General features: G+C 39.5%; 1 protein-coding gene across 2 annotated transcripts in view; it reads left to right on the forward strand.

The window, feature by feature from the left end:
- LOC120229614 (tubulin-specific chaperone cofactor E-like protein) overlaps window positions 1–25183 on the forward strand; it is a 164415-nt gene that overhangs the window by 8667 nt on the left and 130565 nt on the right. For both annotated transcript variants that reach the window (XM_039228733.1, XM_039228735.1), the window contains exons 4-5: window positions 18540–18689; window positions 20364–20503. In XM_039228733.1, coding sequence (XP_039084664.1) covers window positions 18557–18689; window positions 20364–20503 — 273 coding nt within the window. In that variant the 5' untranslated portion in view covers window positions 18540–18556. The remainder of the gene's footprint in view (window positions 1–18539; window positions 18690–20363; window positions 20504–25183) is intronic.

Here is a 25183-nt window from a genome sequence, read left to right on the forward strand (position 1 = left end):
CCATACAAATTTCAGAATTATTTGTTGTGTGAAGTAGGCCATTGGAATTTTGATAGGTAGTTCATTGAAGCTGTATTCCTTTGGGTAGTATGAACAGTTTAATATTATTCATTCTTTTAATCCATGTGCATGGAATATGTTTCCACTTATTTGTGTCTTCAGTTTCTTGATTTTCAAAGTCATTCATGTTGATGAGAAAACCATAGAGAACTATCAATTAATTAGTTTCCACTGCTGTGTAACATTGCATTTTATGAATATAGCCTGATTTATCCAAGCTTGTTCTTGGGTGTAAAGGCCTTTATTTGGTCAGGGTTTTCAGAATTTCACCCATTATTGTGAACACTCTCATGCTTGTCTTCTGGTACACTGGTACAAGTTCCTATAGAATTTACACTGAGAAGTAGAATTGCTGTATCACAGGGTGTGTGCATCTTTGACTTAACTAGATGGTGATAAAGTGTTTTCCAGGGTATTTGTACCAGTTTTTGTTAAGGTATTTGCACTCTTGTTACCAAGGGAAGAGATTCTATTCTTCCACATTTTCTCTAATACTTTGATGGTGTCAAAGTTTTTAAGTTTTGCTAATTTATATAAAATAGTATTCCATGGAGATTTTAATGTTTGTTTCTGAATATTATTAAGTTTGAACGTCTTTTACATATATGTATTAGTCATTGGAATTTTATCTTCCGTTAAATAACGTGTTCATATCTTCTATCATTTTTCTATTGGATTGTTTTTCTCATTATTTTCAGGAGTTCTCCATACTAATTACATGTGTTGGAAGCATCTTTTTCCAGTTTCTGGCTTGTGTTTTTTCATATTTAATGTCTCCCGATGATCAAAAGCTTTTTCTTTTACTGGCCAACTTTTCCTTTATGGGTTCTCTATGTTTATGAAATATTTCCCTAAATGAGGATTTTTAAGTTCTTCTCCTATTAGAAAAAATAACTTTTCTTTTCATAAAGATAAAGCTTGAGTTGACTTTTTCTATGTTGTGACGTAAAAATTCATTTTCCCTTTCTCATATTGATAATCACTTGTCCCAGGACCAGTTACTCAAGTTTCACGTTTTCTTACTGATCTCCTTGCCATTTTCTGCTGTATTTACGTGGGCCTGTTTCTAGACCTTCTTTACTATTCCATTGATCTCCATCCCCCTCCCTCCCGGCCACTTCCCCAACCCCCCCACCCCAGCTGTTTTCTTTAACAAAGTACACTTGATTCTTGTTATTTATGGTACTTATATAGAGTTGCCATGAATACTGAATGAATGAATGTAGAAGCATTGCTCCTACAGGAGATATGGGGTTAGGTTCCTACCAGTTCTGATCACATTTTTGTCAACCGATCCATACATAACCTTGTTTTATATGTGTGTCTGTTTAAAGACACTTTATTCAGCATATATTGTTGATCTATTAACTTTGAGTTCAGAGTGGATAGCAGTACAGTTGACGCTTGAATAAATCTGGTCTAACACATATTTTCTCCATAAGGCACATCACAGGTTACTGGGTAGGAACACCAGACAGAACTTCCGCAGGACACTTAGAGCCATCTTGCTAGTGAAAACAGAAGAATATGAAAAACATGGAGCTAGATCGCACAAAGAAATTGCACAAAGGGCCCATTTACGGTGTGAGAGCTGAAACAGGATGGTAGAGCGCTACCCTGTTCTGTCTCAGCTGGAAACGTGCACGGTGGGCGATTCAGATTAGTGTCTGCATGTGATTGTGAGCGAGTGGCAAGTATGGATTGGGGGCTACAACAAACTTTATTGAGTAGGTGAATTTGCCAATAATGAGTTCTATGGTAATGACGCTTGACTGTGCTATGAAATCTTGTGAGAGACGCAGTTTTTCAAGAAACCCTTACCTTCAGTCCTTTATCTTCTCGCCCATGCCTGCACGTGTCTTCGTAACATTTTAAGAGAATAACATAATACAAAGGGTCTCTCAGGTACTAAGTTCTGGTTGTCAGATGCCACCATCTCAGTAAAAACACTTCGTATTTGAGGTTTGTACTTAATTATCACAGTATTGTTATTTAGTTCGTAGTTAAATGGGCAAAGAATTTTAGGAGAGAATTGTACACTTTCAGCTCTTAAAATGTTGAAAACAAATGTAAATTACTAAATCCTTATTCTTGTGACTCTTGTGCGAGGGCTGTATTTTCTCCTAGGCACTGTTAGTAATTTAAGGCATAAGTTTTTAAGGCATAAGTAATTAAAGGTAAGTGCCCTTTGGAGGCTTTTAAAATGCTAACTCTATTAGTCCCTTATCCGTTAGTGCTATTTCTCCACACGAACGTTATTAGTAAAGAAATCCAAGAAAGAGATAAATGAAGGTTGTGTACTTCATAAATCAAACCTCTCAGAAAATGGATTTATTGAGACTTGGCTAGTTTATCCTTTACTCACTGTTTCCATTCTTAAGTGAATTGTTGGCACTAATTTGGTAACTGTGCTGAGCAACACGCTCAGAAAATAAGCAGAAATTTGGGACTTGCCCTATGTTCATCTTTATATATGTGTGGCATATATTTTATCCCATAATTTTTTGAAATATTTTATATTGTGGTAAAATATAACATAAAGTGCAGTTTTAACCATTTTAAAGTATATAGTTCAGTGGTACATCCACATCATTGTACAGCCATTAGCACCATCCATCTCTGGGACTTTTTCATGTTCCCAAACTGAAACTCTGTCCCCATAAATCAGGAAACTTCATGCTTCACTCTCCCCAGGCCCTGACAACTATCATCCTACTTTCTTTTCTCTGTGATTTCGGCTGCTCTAGATCCCTCATATAAGTGTAATAATCATGTGGTATGTGTCCTTTTGTATCTGGCTTCTTTCACTTAACATTATGTCTTCAGAGTCCACCCATGTGGTAGCACGTGTCAGAATTTCCTTCCTTTTCGAAGCTGAGTAATATTTCATTATCTGTATATACACCACCTCTTGCTTTGCCATTCATCCATCCATGGATATTGGGGTCATTTCCATCTTTTGGCTATTGTGAATAATACTGCTACAAACACTGATACACCAATATCTTTTCAAGTCCAAGCTTCCAGTTCTTTTTTTATATATCCCCAAAAGGATTGCTGGATCATATGGTAAATTATAAGTTTAATGTTTTGAGGAACTGTTTTCCACAGCAGCTGTACCATTTACATTCTCACCAGAAAGGCACGTATATTCATCTTTCATTACTAAACTGCCTGTTGTTCTGAAGCATGGCATAAATTATTAGCTCTTGCGTATAAAATGTGAGGTATTAATACGAATACTAAAATACTAAGCATTATATTTGTTGTGGCAATAGTTTTTGCATAAGAATTTAACTTGTGTTAGGTAGCAGATAATTCTGACTGCTCCTGATTCGTTGCTCTATCATTTCATCTCTTATTTTGAGAATCTCCATGGAGAGGTAGACATAATTACGCATTTCAGTGGTAGCTATGAAGCATATTTGTTCACAAGTATTCTGATTTCAGTTTATTAATTAAAGTGGGTTTTTTTATTTTGTAAAATCCATTTGATATGCACAATCAAAAGTGATTAGAAAACTCATTGATTAGCACATTAATAGAGTGCCGATTATATGCAAAGGTCCAGTCCTTGATAGAGACAACAAAACATTATGATATGGTCCTTACCCTTAAGAGCTATACGATCTAAGGCCATGAGATATAAACATATGAAAATCACATTACTGGGCCAAAGTTAAATAATAATGGCATGTGGGACAAAAATGTTACCATGCTAACATGTGAGTGATTAATTGCCCACTGGAAATTTTAGGCAATAGATACTATGAGCTCAGCTCAAACGAAATGGACCATTATGGCAGGAGGTATCTGTGAAGTATATTCTGAGCAAGATGTTGAAGAATACATAAAATTTAGACAGGTGGAGAAGAAAGGGAAAGACCTTCCAGTTAAGGAGGAATGGCATTAGAAGTGTCAGACATTTTTACTGCCTGAATCATTAATTGGCATTAGTTGGGATAGTCCTGGGACCAAAAACAATGAGATCAAATCTACTTAACAAAGTTAAAAGCAAGTCAACCTGCTGTACTTAATGCTACCGTGCTCCCTGGGTGGTGATGGTAGTAGTAGTAGCGGTGGCAGTAGAAGCTATAGTAAATGGATATTTACTAAGTGCTTTCTAGGTGCCAGGCACTGTGCTAAACACTTATTACCCACATTGTCTCCATTTGTTAGCAGCCCTATGAGCTGGGAGTTGGGGGCTCTGTATTACTCCTTTTTATGGATGAGGCAGTGGAGACCCAGAGAACCAAAGTAACTTGCCCACAGTCACACAGAGTAGCAGTGTCAATTCTGATTTACCTCCAGGCAGTTTGGTTTTAGAAACCGGCACATGTTACTGCTGGGCGATACCACCGTAAGCACTGAATGAGGAAGAGGCTCGTGACCTGGAAACTTTGCAGCTTTTCTGTGTAGCTGATGTTTAACATTCTGGAAATCCCTGGTTATGTGCCAAAATGGTTCGTGAATTCTGCTATAAGGCTGCTTGCAGATTGATGAACTAGTAGTTTGTTCATAGTGAGGCCTTCCTTTCACTTGATAGCTTTTGTAGGGTTCAGGAGGAGAGAGAATGGAGTAATCTGTTCTGAAAACAGCTGAGTAACGACCTTAAACTTATGTATTCACAGTTGAAAGATAGCATGCATATATGATTTTCTTCTGATGAAAACTAGTCTGGTCAAGAGACCAATATCCATTGCTTTTTGGTGAGAAGAAGTTAAAAGCTATTTTTGCCCCTTTGGTGACTAGACCAGCCCTGCTGCTTAGTTTTGTGGTTCAATTACCTGGATGTGGTTACAAGGCACGTTTTGGCTGTAATCATTTTTGATTACTTTAGTAAGTTGTAATTCTATGATTTGTGCATGATGTCATATACTGTTGACATGAAGTATACACATTTTTCAGTAAAGATAGCATGACTCAACAGATTGGGGGTACGGTAAATATGACTTGGCATGTTGGGCCATGGAAACTCAAGCGAGTCACCTCAGTTTCATGTCCTGTAAACAGAGATAAGTGTCAGTATGTCTATTTCAGAGGGTGGTTACTAGGCTTTAGAAGATTGTTAATCCCAGCGTGGGAAGACTTGCTTTTGGGGAACATCAACTCAAGAGCAAATGTATCTACTTCCCGAATTTTGAGTGAGTGTGACATTAAAGCCTTGAGATCTTTCCAAATAGAATCTGGCCACATGGAAAGGTAGGGGTGGATGCAAATTTGTTTGTGAAGGAGTTGAGAGGGGGAGTAAAAATGGAACTCTCTCTGGAAGCTATTGAAGTAAAGGGTATAGTAAATGTTGGGCTTTTTTTCATTGTTCTCGTGATTGCTGAAAGTGCATGGAAAGTACTTTTCTTAATATATATATATTTCAGAATGCCTGATTTCATAGGATATAAACAACTGGCTTAAGCCAACATTTGTGGATGGCAAGAAGCTGTGCAAATCAAGGAAGAAGTGCTTAGAAATATTTTCACATAAAGAGGTACTTAAGTCTAAATAGCAGTGTTTTCTTTTTGTGTATGTGTGTATGTTTGCTTTTTTTTAAATAGTAGTATGTTCTTAATTTTTTTCTTAAATATTTTTTCATCAAAATCATAAAATTCTTGGGCTAGAGCATTTAGATCTGAACTATCTGGTGCTGTGTTTATGTCCAGTAGGCCATGTGCAGGAGGGGCGGCCATATTTGCTACTCTTTGGCTGTGGATGAGAAAATGAATGCTTTGTCCAACATTAAACGTGCCTCATATGCAATATAGTACTTTAATAGACAGTATAGACAGCTCTGAGGCTGTACTCACTGGTAACATGGAGCCACAGTTTTAGACATCTTTGGTGTCACTATAACGAAGTAAAGAAGTTGGGTTAGATATTTTAATGTCTGTCATGCTCTTAAGGTGAAGCAAAGTGCTGTGGTAAGTGAAGGGGGAAGCAGTGCCCCACTAAAAGCATGATCCAAGGACTGACGAGGAGTCTGAATTCACATTTCACTTGGCAGTGTTGGATTTTTTAAAAAATCTTCTACCAAAAAGAGTTGATATGCCACATAATTACACTTGGGTGTAGTTAAAAACAATTTTTTTTTTTTAATGTTCATTTGTTTTTGAGACAGAGAGACAGAGCACGAGCAGGGGAAGGGCAGAGAGAGAGGGAGATGCAGAATCCAAAGCAGGCTCCACGCTCCGAGTTGTCAGCACAGAGCCCAACACAGGGCTTGAACCCACGAACCGTGAGATCATTACCTGAAAGCTGGACGCTTAACTGACTGAGCCACCCAGGAGCCCCACTTGGGTGTAGTTTAGTATGCAGTCGAGAGACAGAGAAATAGGGTGGTTCATGGTAGGCTGTGAAACTGTGGCATGGTGTGTTATGATAATGGACTTATCAGCTGCAGTCAAGGTTTGCACTCGGAGTGCTTAAATTGATGAACTGGCAAACCATAATTCCACAGACCTGTTCTGAAATTTTTTCATTTATTTTCCTTACTCTTCCTCCCAAGAAGGCATCCACTAAGGTACATTACATAATGGTCAGGGGAGGTGAAGTGAGATAAAATTGCAGGTATGCATACCTTGTGATAAATGAAATTAGATATGCCATAGGAGATGAGACTGTCTAGCTTGATGATATTCCCTTGGACAATGTCCCTGACATGTTTTGTGGGTGAGATAGCTGTCGTTCATGACTTCAGCGGCAAAAGCTTGCTTAATAGAATACTTTACAAACCTTAAAAATGATTATTATGTAGATATGAATTTATTGGTACAGAAAGTTTTCATGAGGTATTTAGCAAAAAGGCAGGTTATACAACTACCTAGAAGTAATTAAATTTTGTTAAAAAATTATCTATCTACATAGCATGGGAAAATGGCCCAGAAAAAATAAACACCGTTAGGTGCACCCTCAGGCTTAACCTACTTGCTAAATCTGTTGGCCACAGCTTCCCCCTATGGCTGTGGCTCTAATATGATATGATGTGTTTCTTTTTTCTTTTTATTTTTTCTGAGAGAGAGAAAGAGAGACAGCATGAGCAGGGAAGGGTCAGAGAGAGAGGGAGACACAGAATCTGAAACAGGCTCCAGGCTCTGAGCTAGCTGCCAGCACAGAGCCTGACGCGGGGTCTGAACCCATGAACCATGAGCTCATGACCTGAGCCGAAGTCAGACACTTAACCAACTAAGCCACCCAGGTGCCCCAATATGATGTGTTTCAGATATGAAAAGCTTTTGGTAACATCTGTTTACATGCTAGCTTACCAAATAAAACAGGAAAATGCTTCTACATGGAAACTACATGGGATTACAGGTTTCTTGCTGATTTTCAGCTGGAAATTTTTAAAAATTCAGAATGCCTATCACTTGTATTTTTAAATAACAATTCTTTAGAAAGAAGCTTATTAATAGACCTTCACTGATTCATTTATTTAATCATTCCTGGAGGGAAAATTATGTATAACACACTTATATACTTTCCCAGAGTAATTATGTTTTATTGGGGTACACTTATGCTGAAGATCAGAAAGATTTAGAAAATAAAACATACTAAAGTCCCAGCTACCTAAGATGGCTAAGAATCTGGCAGGATTTGGGTATAGTGGGGATTTTTCTTTCTTTTTTTTAAAATTTTTTAATGTTTTATTTATTTTTGAGAGAGAGATAGAGACCACGTGAACAGGGAAGGGTCAGAGAGAGAGAGGGAGACACAGAATTAGAAGCAGGCTCCAGGCTCTGAGCTGGCAGTCAGCACAGAGTCCGACGCGGGGCCCGAACCCACAAACCATGAGATCATGACCTGAGCTGAAGTCGGACGCTTAACCGACTGAGCCACCCAGGCGCCCCAGTGGGGATTTCTCTAAAAAAGAAGCTTTCTGGTGATGATGTTAGAGGAGTCCACAAAGCAGAAGTTAAATGGGCTTTAAAAAAACAAACAATGGCACCTGGGTGGCTCAGTTAAGTATTTGATTCTTGATTTTGGCTCAGGTCATAATCTCACAGTCATAAGATTGAGCCCCGCATGGATATTGATCTCTGACCTGGGCATGGAGCCTGCTTGAGATTCATTCTCTCTCTCTCTCTCTCTCTCTCTCTCTCTCTCTCTCTCCCCCCCCCTCTCCCTCCCTCTCCCCTCTTCCCCTCTCCCCCCCACCTTCTGCTTCTCCTTCTCCCTCTCCCTCTGCCCCTCCCCTGCTCTCTCTTCTCAAAAAAAAAAAAAAAAAGATAAAAAATAAACAAACTTGCAAAAATTGAGAAAGCTAGTAATCCTAAGGGATTCTTTGAAGCTATTCAGGAGCTTTTCCTTTTAGACTTGTTTTGTTGGTATATTGTTAACTTCCTCCACCTACCTCACCCCCAAATTCAGCCCATCCATTTCTCTTTTGTCCTTTTTAAAAAAGAACAAGATCCAAAACTCTCTTTCTGAGCACTTGGTGTTGCTTCATCACCTGTCCTGTCTTTTCTGCTTTCATCTGAGCTTCTCAAAGGCATGGCCTATACTCAGTCTTCAGTTATTTCCTTAATTCTCTATGTTATGGTTTCTAGCCCCTCTCTGTACTGAAAGTACTTCCCCTTAAGGTAAACAAACTCCCAATTGCCCAGTCCTTTAAGGATTAAAAAATTCTTGGGGTGCCTGGGTGGCTCAGTCAGTTAAATGTCCAACTTCGGCTCAGGTCATGATCTCATGGTTCATGGGTTCGGGCCCCGCATCAGGCTCTGTCCTGGTAGCTAGCTCAGAGCCTAGAGTCTGTCTTCAGATTCTGTGTTTCCCTCTCTCTCTGACCCTCCCCTGCTCAAACTCTCTCTCTCTCTCTCTCTCAAAAATCAAGAAAAAAAATTTTTTAAAAATTCTCATCACTTTTGACCTCTTGTGTTCACAGTGATCTATCAAGTTTTCTTTTTTCCGTGTAAGAGGAAGCTAACCTGAGCAAGGTCAATCATGAGCTAACCATGGTCCCCCCAATAGTCAGACCTCCTGCCTCATGTGCTCCCCCCACATCTCTTCTGTGTTAGCAGTGTCAATTCATAGCCATGTTCCATGTCTCTTGTGCCTGTTCTTGTTCTGTTTTGCATGCCTGCAATGCTCTTCCCCACCCTGTTAACCTAGTCTTCATCATCTTTCAAAATCACTCACGATTTACCTGTAGCCTCCTTGATCATGCTTCCAAAAGTTCTGTTTGAATGCACTGTTTCTATGTGGCTTATTTCAGGTATGTGTCATCTCCATGAATTTCCTTCTGGATTGTGGATGCTCTGAGGACAGAGTTTGGATTTTATTCACTCTCACTTTCTTTAGTGTTTAGTGCAACATTTGGCATAGATCTGGTGTCCAGTTCATCTTTGTTTTTGTTTTTGGGGTTTTTGTTGTTTTTTGGTTAATCTTTGTTGAACAAAACTAAGTGAGACTAAGCTTTGTGAAGGCACACATTTTTATGAACAAACGGATGGGCAAATAAGCCCAATGGGAACCACTTGATAAAGTGCAAATAAAGAGATAGCAGAGAAAACTAAAATATTTGTTGTCCCCAATTTTATTAAACAAGTCATCAAGAGATTGTTATTCTTAGATTGTCTTGTAAAGGAAATAGGTACCTAAGTGCAGAAAGATGACGGGAACAAAGTGTTCTCTGACCAAAGGAAACTAAAAATGAATCTGCCAAAATGTTTAGTTTAAGTTTTGTTTTCAAATATTTGGTAGCAAACTACCAGCAGAGAGCTTTTAGAGTGGGGTTTTTCTGCCCTTCTCCAATGGATAGAGAAGATGGGCCAGTTGTACAAGAGCGAGTCCTATGCCAGGTGGCTGAAAATAATTTTAAACTCCCTCGGAGTGCCTCCCTCATCTCCATTATTTTAATGCTCTGAAAACTCTTCCTGGATATTAAGCCTCTTAAATTAGTGCATATTTGGAATTATTATGATTTATTTTTTAGAACTGTGAATCTGGGGTCTCCTGGGTGGCTCAGCCGGTTAAGCGTCCGATTTCGTTTCAGGTCATGATCTCATGGTTCGTGAGTTCGAGCCCTGCATTTGGCTCTGTGCTGGTAGCTCAGAGCCTGGAGCCTGCTTTGGATTCTGTCTCCCTCTCTCTCTACCGCTACCCTGCTCACACTCTGTCTCTCTCTCTCTCTCTCTCTCTCTCACAAAAATAAACATTAAAAACAAACAAACCTGTGAATCTGTTCCCAGCTATTTACCATTGCAGTAGTGTGCATCCTGCACAATCAGCTTCCTGCTGTAGGAAATACTCTTTCTGGTAGTCTCCACAGTGACAGGTGGCCTGGGAAGCCCAGAGCTCCCGGAGCATCCCTGGGGTTACAGCCCCATAACCCCTGCCTCCCGGAGTCCTTGTGGTTCCAAAGCCACAGTAGTTTTGATAGTTTAGGTAATTTATATGAAATATTTAGTTAACTTTTATTGACACATTTAACTTGGCTAGCAAAGGAAATGACCCTGCAGCCCTGAGGGCATTCATCCAGCCCTTCTGTCCATGTCAAAATGGACTTCTGCTTCACCTTTGTTAAGGCCAAGGGGAGCCTGTGCACTCTGGCTCTGTCTTACCCCCACCTCTCATTTAGTCTCATTCTGTGGCTCTGGTGGGTTTCATCCTTTCTTTTTCTTTCCCAGTTGCTGTTTTACAAAAGTATTTATTTCCTTTTGGCCATCATTCTATTTCTCTTTCCTTCCTCATTCCCTAGTTCCTTTAAAAATTATTATTAATACTGGGCCGCCCGGGTGGCTTAGTCGGTTAAGCATCCAACTTTCGCTCAGGTTATGATCTCACGGTTCGTGGGTTTGAGCCCCGCGTCGGGCTCTGTGCTGACTGCCAGCTCAGAGCCTGGAGCCTGTTTCAGAGTCTGTGACTCTCTCTCTCTCTGACCCTCCTCTGCTCACGCTGTCTCTCTCTCTCTCTCTCCTAGAAATAAAAAAAAAAAAAATTATTATTAATACTATATATTTCACATGGAATTCCAAATCCTAATTTGGAATTTTTTTCACAGGCGATTGATAACAATGAGGAGTTAAAAAGACATTTGGTAGACTATTCAGTTATTCCCAGATAGGTCACTTGAAAATGTTTATATTTCAAAAAGGTAATACAGTATATGAAAGGAAAAGATGTGTGCATACAGGGAGTTCAGGTGGTTCAAGTAGGTGCAGCGGAAAAGCAAATCTCCTTTCTACCCTTATTCTTTATTTTCTCCCTCTGGTTTTTTTTTTTCCTAAAGTTGTGAGTGAGGCTAGTGCTATTGGTATTCACACTTGATGAAGTGTGCTACTCCACCATAAAGTATTTTTGTGAAGGGCATATTGATCTTGCACACCAGCATCAAGATATATCTTGTGTACCTTCCAGTGCTAGCGGTCAGAAGTGTTCTGTTTTCAGTTGCGTTGAGTTTCGTACTGGCTTTGACCTGACCCTTTGCCGGCAACATCAAGTACAAATAGTTTGACAGCTGTGGGGAGTTTTCGGTGACTGGACATTCTGTTCTTAGACTATAATCTCTTTGGCAAAAACATACTGAGCACATTATCCTCCAGTTTGCACTTCATCCTGACTTTGTCCCCGCACTCTTACAAGAGCACGTTACAGTTCGGATTTGAGGCACAAAGTGGTTGAGATTTTCACAGGCGCGCTCCACGACTTGGGAACGGAACCAAGCAACATCACCCAAGACTCCTGGCTCCCTGGCTTCCAGAACCAATTCAGAATTCTTTCACCAATGCGTTAGAACTCTGACAACTGGAGAGGTGGTCAGATGTAATTTGACACCTGTTCTCTCCAAAGTCATAGATTACCCCCTCCACCCCCAAAAAATCTTTTAAAAGGCTCCAGTTAAAGATCTTGTTCCATCCTGTATTTCCTCATTTTTCAGCCTGTTTGGTTTCCAGTTTTCCTTTCCCACCTACTGTTCCTCCTAAAACTTGCCCCAACAGATTTTGAATAGGTTTATGTTACCCATCAATTTTACAATCTTAATGTTCTAATTCAAAGCTCGTGTATTCATGTGCACACTATCTACATTCCTGGAGAGCTATTCCAGTAGAGTATCCTGGAAAATGACCGGTACAGGTGCCTGGCATTGCTTTTAAGTCTGTAGGAAAAAAAGAATATAAAAGAAACCTCAGACTGTTTGGAAGAGTTGTTAAAGCATAGGGCCATGAGGAATAACTTGTTAAGCTCCCATGATTGCTGGCTTACTAGCACTTATTTTAATTTGAGTATGTCTCTTATGTTGCCATCCCTCAGTTTCCCTATATTTGAAGTGTGTATTACATTATTGCCCTTGAATTGGTTTGAGTTTAAATAGTTCTAAAGCTTCCAGCTTAAAGATGCTATTTAAACTTGGCAAATATTATTTTGACAGACAGTGACAGTTTAGCACCTTCCTCACACACCTTTTATTGTTTTTTAATGTTTATTTTATTTTTAAGACTGTTTTTATTAATGTTTTTTTATTTTCTGAGAGAGAGAGAGACAGCGTAAGCAGGGGAGGGCCAGAGAGAGGAGACACAGAATCTGAAGCAGGCTCCAGGCTCTGAGCTAGCTGCCAGCACAGAGCCTGACATGGGGGTCCAACCCACGAACCGTGAGATCATGACCTGAGCCAAAGTCGGACGCTTAGCCTACTGAGCCACCCAGGCGCCCCAGTGTTTATTTATTTTAGAGAGAGAGAGAGCATGAGCAGGGGAGGTGCAGAGAGAGAAAGAGAGGAGACAAAGAATTACAAGCAGGCTCCATGCTGTCAGCACAGGGCCTGACATGGGGCTCAAATTCACTAAGAACTCACTAACCGTGAGATGAGATCATGACCTGAGCTGAAATTAAGAGTCGGACACATACCCAAGCGACTCACCCTGATGCCCCATTGAGCTGCTAAGTAAATAGAAGATAACAGTATAACTTCTTTGACTTTTGTTAAACATTTCCAAAAATTCTGTTGGCATTCTGCTTGAGACAGGTCTTTGATAAGAACTGTGGTGTTTGTCCCTAGTGACATAGCACGTACCCTGTGTTGTCTGCTATTGGTGATAAGTTTACATTGTAAAAGAACCTTCCACCCGAAGGCTCCTGAAGTCTTAGATGAACACACACACTTCAGTTTTGCAACAACAATCAGCACTGAGATAGAGGACCTCAGTATTTGTCACCCGCATAGATGGAAAGAACAAACTGCCTTGCACTAAAACAAGTCTGTCTTTGAGCTCATGAATGAGGATCCTGACAGAGGGCAGTCCTGAATTTTCAAGATGACTTGTGATATCCTCATTATGAAATGTACTTCATAGTCTAAACCTTGGTAAATGAAACTTTTGTTCAGTAGATGGCCATGTGCTTGGTCAGTATCCACTTTGTTCTAGGCATTTGTGAATTGATTTTACAGAGTACAGTAGACATGGCCCTTGTAGCAATTTAGGGAATGGGCCAAGGTTCAAGACCACTTTTATATTGATGCTTTTTTCAAATTCTTACTGTAAACCTGAGAAGAACATTTTAGCCCATCTATAGGTGAGAAAATTAGAGAGAGGTTACATAGCTAGCTTATGTTCTTCCCAACTAGTAAATGATAGAGCCTGAGTTTTCTACATTCACGTGCTTTCTACCATACTGCAACTTCTTGTAATATGTAATTAGTAACATCTGTATATTTTAGAGCTTTACAGCAGCCCTGTAATCCCGATGAGTGCACTTGTATATTTTAGAGCTCTACAGCAACCCTGAAATCCCCATAGTCTAGATATTCATATAGTATTACAGACAAAGACATTTGAGTCCTAGAGAAATAGCGTTTTGCCTGAAGACACAAAACTATTAAGTGGTAGAACTGAGTGGGGCTTACACCTACTCCCCATCCTTAAGCCTCTGGTCTTTCTGCTCAGACACTGGAGGCAAATGATTTTAGGACTCTGCAACATTTATTGAGCCCTGCGTAGTGAGCTGTGCCAGATGCTGTGAATTAATACTGGAGAAATAAAATAGCACCACTCCGCTCCCTTTTATAATGTAATGATGGAGTTCATACAGTCACATGAGAAAAATACCTAACACTCAGCATAATAAACTGTATAAGTAAAAGTAAACTAGTGTAACACAGTGAAGGGAATACGTCCCTTCCAATGGCAAGTAGTTTGGACCATTATCTGGCTCGTATCCTATAGCCTTCGGAGAAGTTTTTCGATTTTCAATGCTTGTACCTGCTGGTTTCTTTTAGGACCACATACTAGTCGTCATTGTCAGCCTCTTTAGCTCTACTTGCTGCTTCTCTGTAATCTATAATCATGTTCATCCTTCTAAGAGGAAAAACCTTGACAGTTGCCCCCGATTCTCTACTCTTTCTTGTTCCTGCCTAATTTGTCAGCCCGTTTCATCCTCCTCCTAATTAAAACTCAGAGTTGTTGACTGTACACCCTACTCTGTGGTTATTCCTTTTCTTCATGACTCTGCCCCCTCTGCCTGCCCTTCAACAGCAGTGTCCCTGAGAGCTCTTTTGTCTTGCTGTTCTTAGCAGTAGTATTGCCTGTGTCCTGAGGATGCAGATAGAAATCCTCCCCTCTAGCTCACATTTCTCGCCAACTGCAGACTGTTTCCTCTGATAGTCCACAGATGCCTCAGACTGGACGTGTTTAAAATGGAATTCATCATTTTCTTCCACAAAATGAAATCTCTTCATATTTTCTTTTTGCTTAATGGCATCATCAGTCACCTGGTCACCTGTACTAGCAACCTGGGGATCCGTCTTGACTATATCTTCTCCTCAGCTCCTGTAATTCTGAAAAGCTTGCTTGCTTTTTAATACACACACACACACACACACACACATTTTTTTTTTTAACTTGGAAACTGGACGGAAAAGCTTGCTTTCTAAATTGACCTTGAATCTGCCCCTGCTTTCTCTTTATACTACCACTGTACTTGGTCAAGCCCTTGTCATCTCTCTCCTGTTTTGGTTTCTGGTGTTTTTTTTTTTTTTTTTAACATTTTAAGAACATTGCTCTTTATTTTTAATTGAAGCGTAACTAACATACAATATTATATTAGTTTCACACGTGGAACGTATTGATACAACAATCCTGTGCATCACTCAGTTCTCATCACAATAAACGTAGTTGACATTGTCACCATAAAACATGATTACAATAGTATTGACTATATTCCCTATGCTGTACTTTTTATCTTCATGACTTGTTTTTATAACTGAACGTCTGTATTTCTTAATCATTTTTTAAAAATTTTTTTAATGTTTTATTTATTTCTGAGAGACAGAGACAGCGTGAGCAGGGGAGGGTCAGAGAGAGAGGGAGACACAGAATCTGAAACAGGCTCCAGGATCTGAGCTAGCTGTCAGCACAGAGCCTGACACAGGGCTCAAACCCATGGACCATGAGATCATGACCTGAGCCGAAGTCGGATGCTTAACCGACTGAGCCACCCAGGCTTCCCTTCTTAATCATTTTTATCTATTTTTTAATGTTTATTTTTGAGAGAAAAACAGAGTGTGAGCAGGGGAGGGTCAGAGAGAGAGGGAGACACAGAATCCAAAGCAGGCTCCAGGCTCTGAGCTGTCAGCACAGAGCCTGACGCCTGGCTTGAACAAATGAGCCTTGAGATCTCAACCTGAGCTAAAGTTGAATGCTTAACCGACTGAGCCACCCAGGCACCCCTGACCCCCTTTCCCTCTTTTTAATCTATTTTGCCCATCTCCCAACATGTGTTCCCTCTATCAACCATCAGTTTTTCTTTTTATTTAAAGATCTGTTTATTTGTTTTGTTTTTTAAATTCCATAGATAAGTGAAATCATATGGTATTTGTTTTTCTCTCTCTGACTCATTTCATTTAGCATAATGCCCTCTAGGTTCATCCATGTTGTCCCAGATGGCAAGATCTCATTCTTTTTTATGGCTGAATAATATTCCATTTTATGTATGTATGTACGTACATATGTATGTATGTATGTATACACACATACCACATCTTTATCCATTCATCTGTCTATGGGTACTTGGATTGCTTCCATATCTTGGCTTTTGTCAGTAATGCTACAATGAACATAGGGGTGCATCTACCTTTTCAAATTAGTATTTTCATTTTCTTTGGGTAAATACTCAATAGTGGAAGAACTGGATTATATGGTATAGAGATACCATAGAGATTTTTAACTTTTAGGAGAACCTCAATACTGTTTTCCACAGTGGTTGCACCATTCCCATCAATGGTGCGTGAGGGCTCTCTTAACTCCACATCCTCTCCAACACTTATTTCTTGTCTTTTTGATACTTGCCATTCCGACTGATGTGAGGTGTTATTTTTTTGTGGTTTTGATTTGCATTTTCCTGATGATTAGTGATGCTTGAGCTTTTCATGGGCCTACTGGCGATCTATACATCTTCTTTGGAAAAGTGTCTGTTCAGGTCCTCTGCCCATATTTTAATTGGATTTTTTTTTAGTGTTGAGTTATATAAGTTCTTTATATGTTTTGAATATTAACCCTTTTCAGATATATCATTTACAAGTATCTTCCTATTTGTAGATTGCCTTTTGCTCTGTTGAGCAAAAAATGGTTTCCTTTGCTGGGCAAAAGTTTTTTATTTTGATGTGGTCCCAATACTTTATTTTTGCTTTTCTTTTCCTTGCCTGAGGTCTCTTCTATATTTTTGTGGTATCCTTCTAGCTCTTCTCCCTGCCTTCAGTATGTATTCCCTCTTATTCATCAGCTACTTGATGAATCAGCCAAAAAGAGGTAAAAAGAACTTTCCAAAAATTTTAAATGTTATATTCCCTTCCTTAAAACCTATTAATTTCTTCTTGTTTTCTATGGAATAAAGTTCAGCTTCTTAAGGTAGCACATACAATTTCCCCTGAGGTGCCTTTTTAGTTACTCCTTATGCTGTTTTCTTTTAGACCATTGTGCATTCTTTTTTTTTTTTTTTTTAATTTATTTCTAGGAGAGAGAGAGAGACAGCGTGAGCAGGGGCGGGTCAGAGAGAGAGAGAGACACAGACTCCGAAATAGGCTCCAGAGGCTCTGAGCTGGCAGTCAGCACAGAGCCCGACATGGGGCTCGAACCCACGAACCGCGAGATCATGACCTAAGCAAAAGTCGGACGCTTAACCGACTAAGCCACCCAGGCGCCCCATCATTGTGCATTCTTAGTGCTATCCCTTTTTACATGTTATCCCTTCATCTTAGAGTACTTTATTCATCTTCCTTTTTCTGATTATTTTAGTAAAAAGCTTGATATCTGATAGTTGGAACTACCGAGGTCATTAGTTGCTTACATTTTGGTATATATTTAATACAGCTCCTAGGCCAGCCCCTCAAGATAGTGGGTTAGCAGGCTGTCAGAACTTAGCATTTACTTTGTTTTGTTTTGTTTATTCATTTATTTACTTTAGAGAGAGTGCACAAGCAGGGGAGGGAGCAGAGGGAGACAGAAAGAGAATCTCAGGCAGGCTCTACTCTCAGCACAGAGCCTGACTCGGGGCTCAATGCCATGACCCTGGTTTCATGACCATAGCCAAAATCAAGAGTCAAACACTCAACCAACTGAGCCACCCGGGCACCCCTAGCATGTTTTTAATATTACCTGTTTTAACCTCTGCATGAGTACTAGGAGAATGCTAGAGTTATTGTATGTTTGGACCTTCAGCTGACTCTACCCAAACTCAAAACCAAAAGAAATGACATTCTGTTTTAGATAGGATTAGGTCCATTTCTAAGTAATTGAAAAACTGAACACTGGCTTACATAAAAGAAAAGGTTATGTATCTTTCACAGAAATTTCCAGAGATCATGGAGTCCAGTATGGCAGCCCAGTTCCATGAAGTCCTCAGGGACTTAGGTTGTTTTCAGCTCTTTGTTTTCCTTTCTCGGCGTGTGCTCTTTGGTCCCATAGTGCAAGGTGGTATTTGTTTTCTAGGCAACAGAACGGAGCCAGAGATCAGGAAGGAGGCAAAGGGCATACTCTGGCTGTCTGCCATAGACCATTTCTATCCCATCAGCTAGAACTTAGTCATATACTCATCTCTGAGTCCTATGTATACAATTAAAAATTCTTTTAGGGTGGAAGAAGAGGAGAATGGGTTTTGAGGTATAAATATCAGTGGATTCATCTAAACTCTTTAGTCTGATGTTGGGTCTACACCTTTCTTTTTAGTCCTTTTTCCTCTAGCTTACCACATAAACTCCACGTACCGGCCCAGAGTCTTCCTATTACCCTTGGCTGGAAATGACTGTCTCCTCATCTACATCTTGTGGCACTGTTCATCTGGATTGCAATTATTATATACTGGACTGCATTGCTGTCATTTGTCTACATAGATAGCTTCCCGACATCATAAGGTCTCACCGCAGTGTGAATTCCTGGGAACATTGACCATGTCTTCTATGTCTGTACTGCCTGGGCTAGTGCATCCTAAATAATTGGCTTGCTATACACATTTCTTATACAGCAAATGAGTAACTTGGATGATTTCTTGGTTTCTCATAGAATTTTAGGAAAGGAAGATGGATCAACCTAGTGGAAGGAGTTTTATGCAAGTATTATGTGAAAAATATAGTCCTGAAAACTTCCCTTACCGTCGTGGTCCTGGGATGGGAGTCCATGTCCCAGCCACACCTCAGGGCTCTCCTATGAAAGGTAAGAAAGATATTTATTTAATAAATAAAAAACATAAATAAAAAGCACTTATTTACTGGAGCTTAGTACTTAGGATATCAAACCAGAATATTGCCTTGTTTGCAAATGGTTTCGTTTATTTTGGAATTAGAGTTGCATAGTCTTTCTCCCTTGCTTGAAAAACCCAGAAGGGATCTCTTTTCCTCCAGATTGGCTGGAAGCTGTCTTAGTTGCACTCATAAGGCACCAACAGTATCTGGGTGGTGATGTTTCAAATATATATTTTAACAAGGAGCTTTAGAGGATGTGAGATAGCCCAGGACTGGCCTGTGTCCTCAAAGACCTCACAATCCTAATTGGATTCACATTTTCAAGCATATACCACAGTTACGTGCAGTTCAGGTTGAGCCAAATGATTAGCACAGTGATTGGGAAACAAATTAAGGAGTGAAAATTAATTAATACGATCAGGAAAGGGTTCAAAGCTATGAGACTTGAACTGTTTAAGAATGTAGAAATCGGTTAGAGAGGAGATAAAGACATAGATCTAGGAGAGGGGTTATGGTGTGAGCAGAGATCTACAGCATTTAGAAACATGCAAGATGTGTCTCTTGCTTACATCTTAGCCTCATGCGTATTTAATAGTTCTTGGATGTAGTTCTTGGTGAGTGTGGGAGATCAATATTGACAGTGTTTTAGTTCCTATGTTCCTCCATACAATTGTCTTATCACTCCATATCAATTGGAATGGCAGAAAGAGGTCAATTTCTTACTTAGTCATTTTTTTCAGGCTCCATTTCCAGGCTGAAAATTTTGATACTGAAAAGGACTGAACTGACAGTTTTATGATTTGAGGCCTCCATGAATCAAATATTTCCTTTGTGAATCCTTATTTTGTACCAAATAGAGAAAGATGCTGAATTCTGAGATCTGTTCTTTTTACTAGGGCCAGAAACATGGTTTTATTGACACATACATTTTTGAACCAGGCAGAGGTTTGACCACTTCAGTTTGACCAAATTCATTAAATAGTTTAAGACCCTGAAATACTTTCTCCCATTACAATTACATATTTTTAAAAGTCTAATTTTCATAAAGGACACATTCTACTTGGGCATGAAACAGAAATGATTGATAGATAAGTATGAGAGAAAGAGACGTAGATTTTTAATGAATCCACTTAAGTGAAGAGAATTTCTTCAATGATAGCAATTTAAAGAATAGGAGTGATTTCACAGTAGACTGACTAATGATTTAAGATAAATTTCAAGGGCAGCAACTGGTGGAAATACACATCAGATAGAGAGAAAAGAGCTATCCAGAATGATACTTTTGAACTAAATTTTAAAAAAGAAAGAATTGAGGCCATTAGAAGACAATGATGGAGATGAATCACAGCTTGTAGTGTTCAGGTGATAAGATCATAGTAAGCACGATAGCTGTGTGGTTTGTAGTTGAGATGGGCAGTCCTGCTGCAGAGGGGAAGGTGGTACTAATCCAGTACTTTTGTTCTCCTCCTGGACCATATTTGACTTTTTCCCCTTGAATTCATTACCCTTTGATCCTGTCATATTCTGTATTTTCCAAGTCCTTGGGTAATTTTAAGTTGTTTGGTTTTGATTACTGGGGGCTGAATGTATGTAGACCAGAATCAGGCTGATTTAGAAAGTGTTGTGTCCCCCGCCCTCAATTCAGATCGCCTCAACCTCCCAAGTGTACTGGTGTTGAATAGCTGCGGAATAACATGTGCAGGAGATGAGAAAGAAATTGCTGCCTTCTGTGCTCATGTTTCGGAACTAGATCTTTCTGACAACAAACTCGAAGACTGGCACGAGGTAAAGTTTTTATGTTGCTGCATTGTGGTGAATTCTGCTAAATTCTGGTTCTCACTTGAGATTCTTGTCTCCGTGTCTCAAATAAGTGACTACTTCAGCTGTTCTTTGTATTTTTTTTTTCAATTAAGGTTAATAAGACTACAGAGGTGTAGACAGCCAACAGTGTCCTGGAGTTTCTACTGTTTCACTTGTTTCCATATCCTGTGTTCATTCTGTACCACTCCTTCACCGTTTATTACTATAAATTCTCATCAAAGTTGCTGGAGCTTGAAACTAAGATTGTGAAAATGTTTATTTTTATTACTGAAATTTACTCCAAGTATTTTAGAACTTTTCCTTATTAAGTCTTGTAGGTGGTTTGACAGAACTGATGTCTTTTGACCTCAGAGTTAAGTCAAACCGACTGCACAAATAAAAGCATTGACAACATGACATTGCCTACCTGATGATAACATTACCTCGTGGAAGCTACTCGTAAGAATTAGAGAAGAAGGAGGAGTGCCTGGGTGGCTCAGTCGGTTAAGTGTCTGTCTTCAGCTCAGGTTGTGATCTCATAGTTTGTGGGTTCGAGCCCCACGTAGGGCTCTATGCTGGCTGCCAGCTCAGAGCCTGGATCCTGTTTCAGATTCGGTACCTCCCTCTCTCTCTGACCCTCCCTGCCCATGCTGTGTCTCTCTCTCTCAGAAATAAATAAAACATTAAAAATTTTTAAGAAAAAATAAAAGAATTAGAGAAGGGGCACCTGGGTGGCTCAGTTGAGCATCTGACTCTTGATTTTGGCTCAGGTCATGATCCCAGGGTTGTGGGATTGAGCCCTACATCAGGCTCAGTGCTGAGTGGGGAGCCTGCTTAAGTTTCTCTCTCTCTCTCTCAAATGAAAAAATAAAAACGAATTCGGGAAAAACAGTTCTTGCTACTTAATTCATTCTCCTGCCTTAATTTAGGATCTTCTTTCTTGCTTAGATTGTGGAGAAAGTTTCCTGATGATTTTCCTGCTTCTGGTTTTATTCTGCTTCCTGTAAGCTGTCTTCTGTAGTGCAACTTGACTCCTTTTAATAAATGGAATAAGATTATGACACTCTCCTGCTTAAAGTCCTGTAGTTGTTAAGGTCTGAACTCTCTAAATGTAGCCTTCCACCATATGGCCCTCTGCTACTTTCAGAGCTTTAGCTCCATCTTTAGCCACGTGCTTTTTCTTGCAGCTCATGATAAACTCTTGACATGAAAAACTTCCTTGCTTTTATTCATTCTCTGCCTTCTGCTGTTTTTCCCTGTCTTCCTGGCCTCTTCCTATGTATCTTTTAAGACTTGGCCCAAGTCGCTATTCTTCTATAAAACTTTCCCTGGCTCTCATTCAGGCAGAGGCACATTATACCAGCACCTGTGTCATGCTGCTCTGATAAATGTGATCATTTATCACAGTGTAGTGCAGTCACTTGCATACTTGACAGTTTTCCTACAAGACTGTGAGTTTATTCAAAGTAGAGATTTTTGTCTCTATTACCAGAGTGTCATACTAGGTATTCAGATGTTTGTTGAATGCATTAATGAAAAAAATGATCATATCTTAAGGATTGATCAAGACCACTTGCTCCAACTTTTCCTGCGATCTTCAGAAACTCACTCAGTCCTTCGGTGCTTCGCTTTGCTCCTCTCTAAGACGAGGCTGCAGATAAAGCTAATCCTTGAGGTGCTTTGTGGATATTAAATGCCATACAAATTCCAAGACAGCTTTTTTGTTTAAGAGAAACCTGTCTGTAACCTGGTTTTCTTCAGCTTTTCTTATTATTTATCTGTTTCATAGTCTTGCTTACTCTGCTAACTGTGCTTCTGGCTATATTTTACTATTTTTATCAAGATGTTTACCAAATTCTTTGAGATGCATGCATGTCCTTTGATTTTTAAGTGACTTGTTAATATATATGCAGATTTATGTTCCAAGAAATAATCTGTTTGTCCACGTATTTATTTATTAATTCATTTAGCTAAACAACTAGTATAGTTCACTGTTCAACCAATTACAGTCTGTGCCTCCTTGGTCCTCTGAGAGGCCTCGACATGCGTGCTCTGTCCACATCACACAGAGGCAGTGAGAACTGCGTGGTTCACCCTCCTTCTCCGGGATTCCCACCGCAATCCCCTGCTGAACTGCCTCCGGGGAGAGTTTTTAACCTGCATGGGTGACAAGCCAGACTGCAGTTTCCTCTGAATCCTTTCACCTCCTGTGTTCACAGGCTGATTCCCTTAAGCGTGTTTCTTTGGGAGTGTAAAATTTCACAAAGGTTTTGTGCTTTGTGCTTCAACCACGTATATAAGCTTTCGCCATGTGGTGGGAACAGTTTAACAGTGATATAGCTGGTGCCCCAGAAGAACAATCTAGGCCAGTGTGGATCAGAACACAGAGTTTACCCCTGGCAATTCAGCCTGTTCTCTGCTTAGAGAAAGGTCTACACTCAGTATTTCCCAGGCCATGTTAGTATGTATGGCCAGAGGGTCATATGTCCATTTGTGCTCTGTTTGTATATTCTTACGTGTCCTCTCTGAGTCAACATCCGGGCAGTTCTCAAAGAAACCTTTGTTGCTGCTCTTGTTCGGGCTTCCATTTTTCCAATTTATTTTTATTTTCATCATTCCTTTATATTGTGTCCTTTGTTTTAACTGTAGTTGATGCCAATCTTCTAGAATATCTGTCGGAGCTCAGAGAGATGGGAGAAACACTGACTGCAGAAGAATATTGCTTTTTTTAGGATTGATTAAACTCGGCCAGGCTACAAATGCCTCATGGGTCACAGTTTTGAGACATTACATTTCGACCTCATTACAACCTGTGTAACTGACCTCCAAAGAGATAATTCATCCCTGGCCATTAAGTAAGTTTATTTTGGCCAGTTTTTGAGATAGCAGTGTGGAACAGAATAATATAGTTTCTTCTTTTAGTGTTTTGAATGTTCACTAATGTTATAAGTAACTTCTTTTGTAGCTTAAACTACGGGTCTACTGTATACCCAGAGAGAGAGAGAGAGAGAGATCTGAGTGAGAAGTGTAGTACTGTGAGCGGAGGCAAAGATTTGTCCCTGTCCTTCGAAAATGGGGCATCCATGTGGGAAAAAAGATGCATTTTTTAGCTTTTGACTTGAATTTCCCAAGGCCTCTCTTTTTCTTCTCTTTCTTATCAAACCCATTTTATAGAAGAAATTAACCCAAGTAGTTGAGAAGAGGGAGGCGTTAGCCCCTCAGGTGAGGCAGAGAATAGCTTGGGTATAAGTTACAGATTGTTATCTTACAACCCTTTCCCCACTTTTCTTAAATCGTTAGTTTCTTCATTTTTAGAAGCCAGAGTAGGGGCTCCTCTATTAAATCACAGAATTGTGGAGACCTAGGAGGTCATATAAGCACACCTCCATGTTGAAGCACATGAATGGTACAGGTTTGAACTGTGGGGGTCCATTCACATGCAGACTTCTTACAGGACAGTACTGTAAATATATTTTCTCTTCCTTATGGTTTTCTTAAGAATATGTCCTCTGGGGGGGGGGGGGATGGGCTAAATGAGTGTTGGGTATTACAGAGAGCACTTGTGATGAGCCCTGGCTGTTGTATGTAAGTGACCAAGCACTAAATTCTTCTCCCGAAAGTAATTTTACACTAATTTTATGTTAACTAACTAGAATTTAAATAAAAACTTGAAACGTACAGGGGGAAAAAAAGGAAAAAGAAAAGAAAAAAGATCAAGTGTAAAAGAGCATCTCTTTTGTTAAAATTCTTAAAGTAGCTACAGATGTAAGTGTATATGTTGGGATATGCATGCATTTTTTTTTTTCTCCTGGGAAGAATCACAAGAATTTGTTCTGTTTGAATTTCATAACTGTGAACATTTTGTTATTGTTCTGTTTTGACTTCAATAAGGAATACCAGGCTGTTGAATTTGGGGCCTTTTTAAAGTTTTCTTGGTATTTCTCTATATGAAAGCAAAACACGTATTACTAAAACAAAAGCAAAACAAAAAAATATTTTCTCTAGCTCACTTTATTGTAAGAATAGTCTATAATACATACAGCATACAAATAAGTTGTTTCCTGTTTACATGACCGGTAAGGCGTTCTGTCAACAGTAGGCTATTAGTAAAGTTTCAGCGAAGTCAAACCTTTGTGAGATGTTGGTGTCCCTCACCTCTGCATTGTCCACGGGTCAGCTGTGTCACTCTAGCTAGAAGAGTCTTTTGTCTCTTTCCTTAGGGTTTAAAGAAGGTAAGTCAGTGTAGTGCTCTAGAAACTCGCTCAGCCTTTGCTACTAGGACATTTCTATAAGTACATTTGCCTGTGTAATTAAAATATTTTCTAAAATCTTATCATTAGTGTACTTATCATTAGGTTACTCAAAGATCCTTTTTAGCTTTAACCTTTCAAAGACTATTTTTATTTGTAACATATAATATTTTTCCTATCTGGATTATTAGACTATCGTCCAATTTTGTCTTTTTAGGATATTCCGTACGATGTACATGGTTGACATATTGGTTCATCCTAGATCTACTGTGTTAGGAATAGTTACATTTATTGAGTAATTTTGTGCCATTAATTGGTTCAGCAAACATTAAGTACCCACTATGCAGTAGTGAACTAGCCCTGCTTTCATGGAACTTACATCCCATTGGGGAATAGGTAAGGAAAGTTTCTACAC

This window comes from Hyaena hyaena, unplaced genomic scaffold (assembly GCF_003009895.1).
Source record: "Hyaena hyaena isolate Hyena2069 unplaced genomic scaffold, ASM300989v1 scaffold_34, whole genome shotgun sequence".
Taxonomy (NCBI): domain Eukaryota; kingdom Metazoa; phylum Chordata; class Mammalia; order Carnivora; family Hyaenidae; genus Hyaena; species Hyaena hyaena.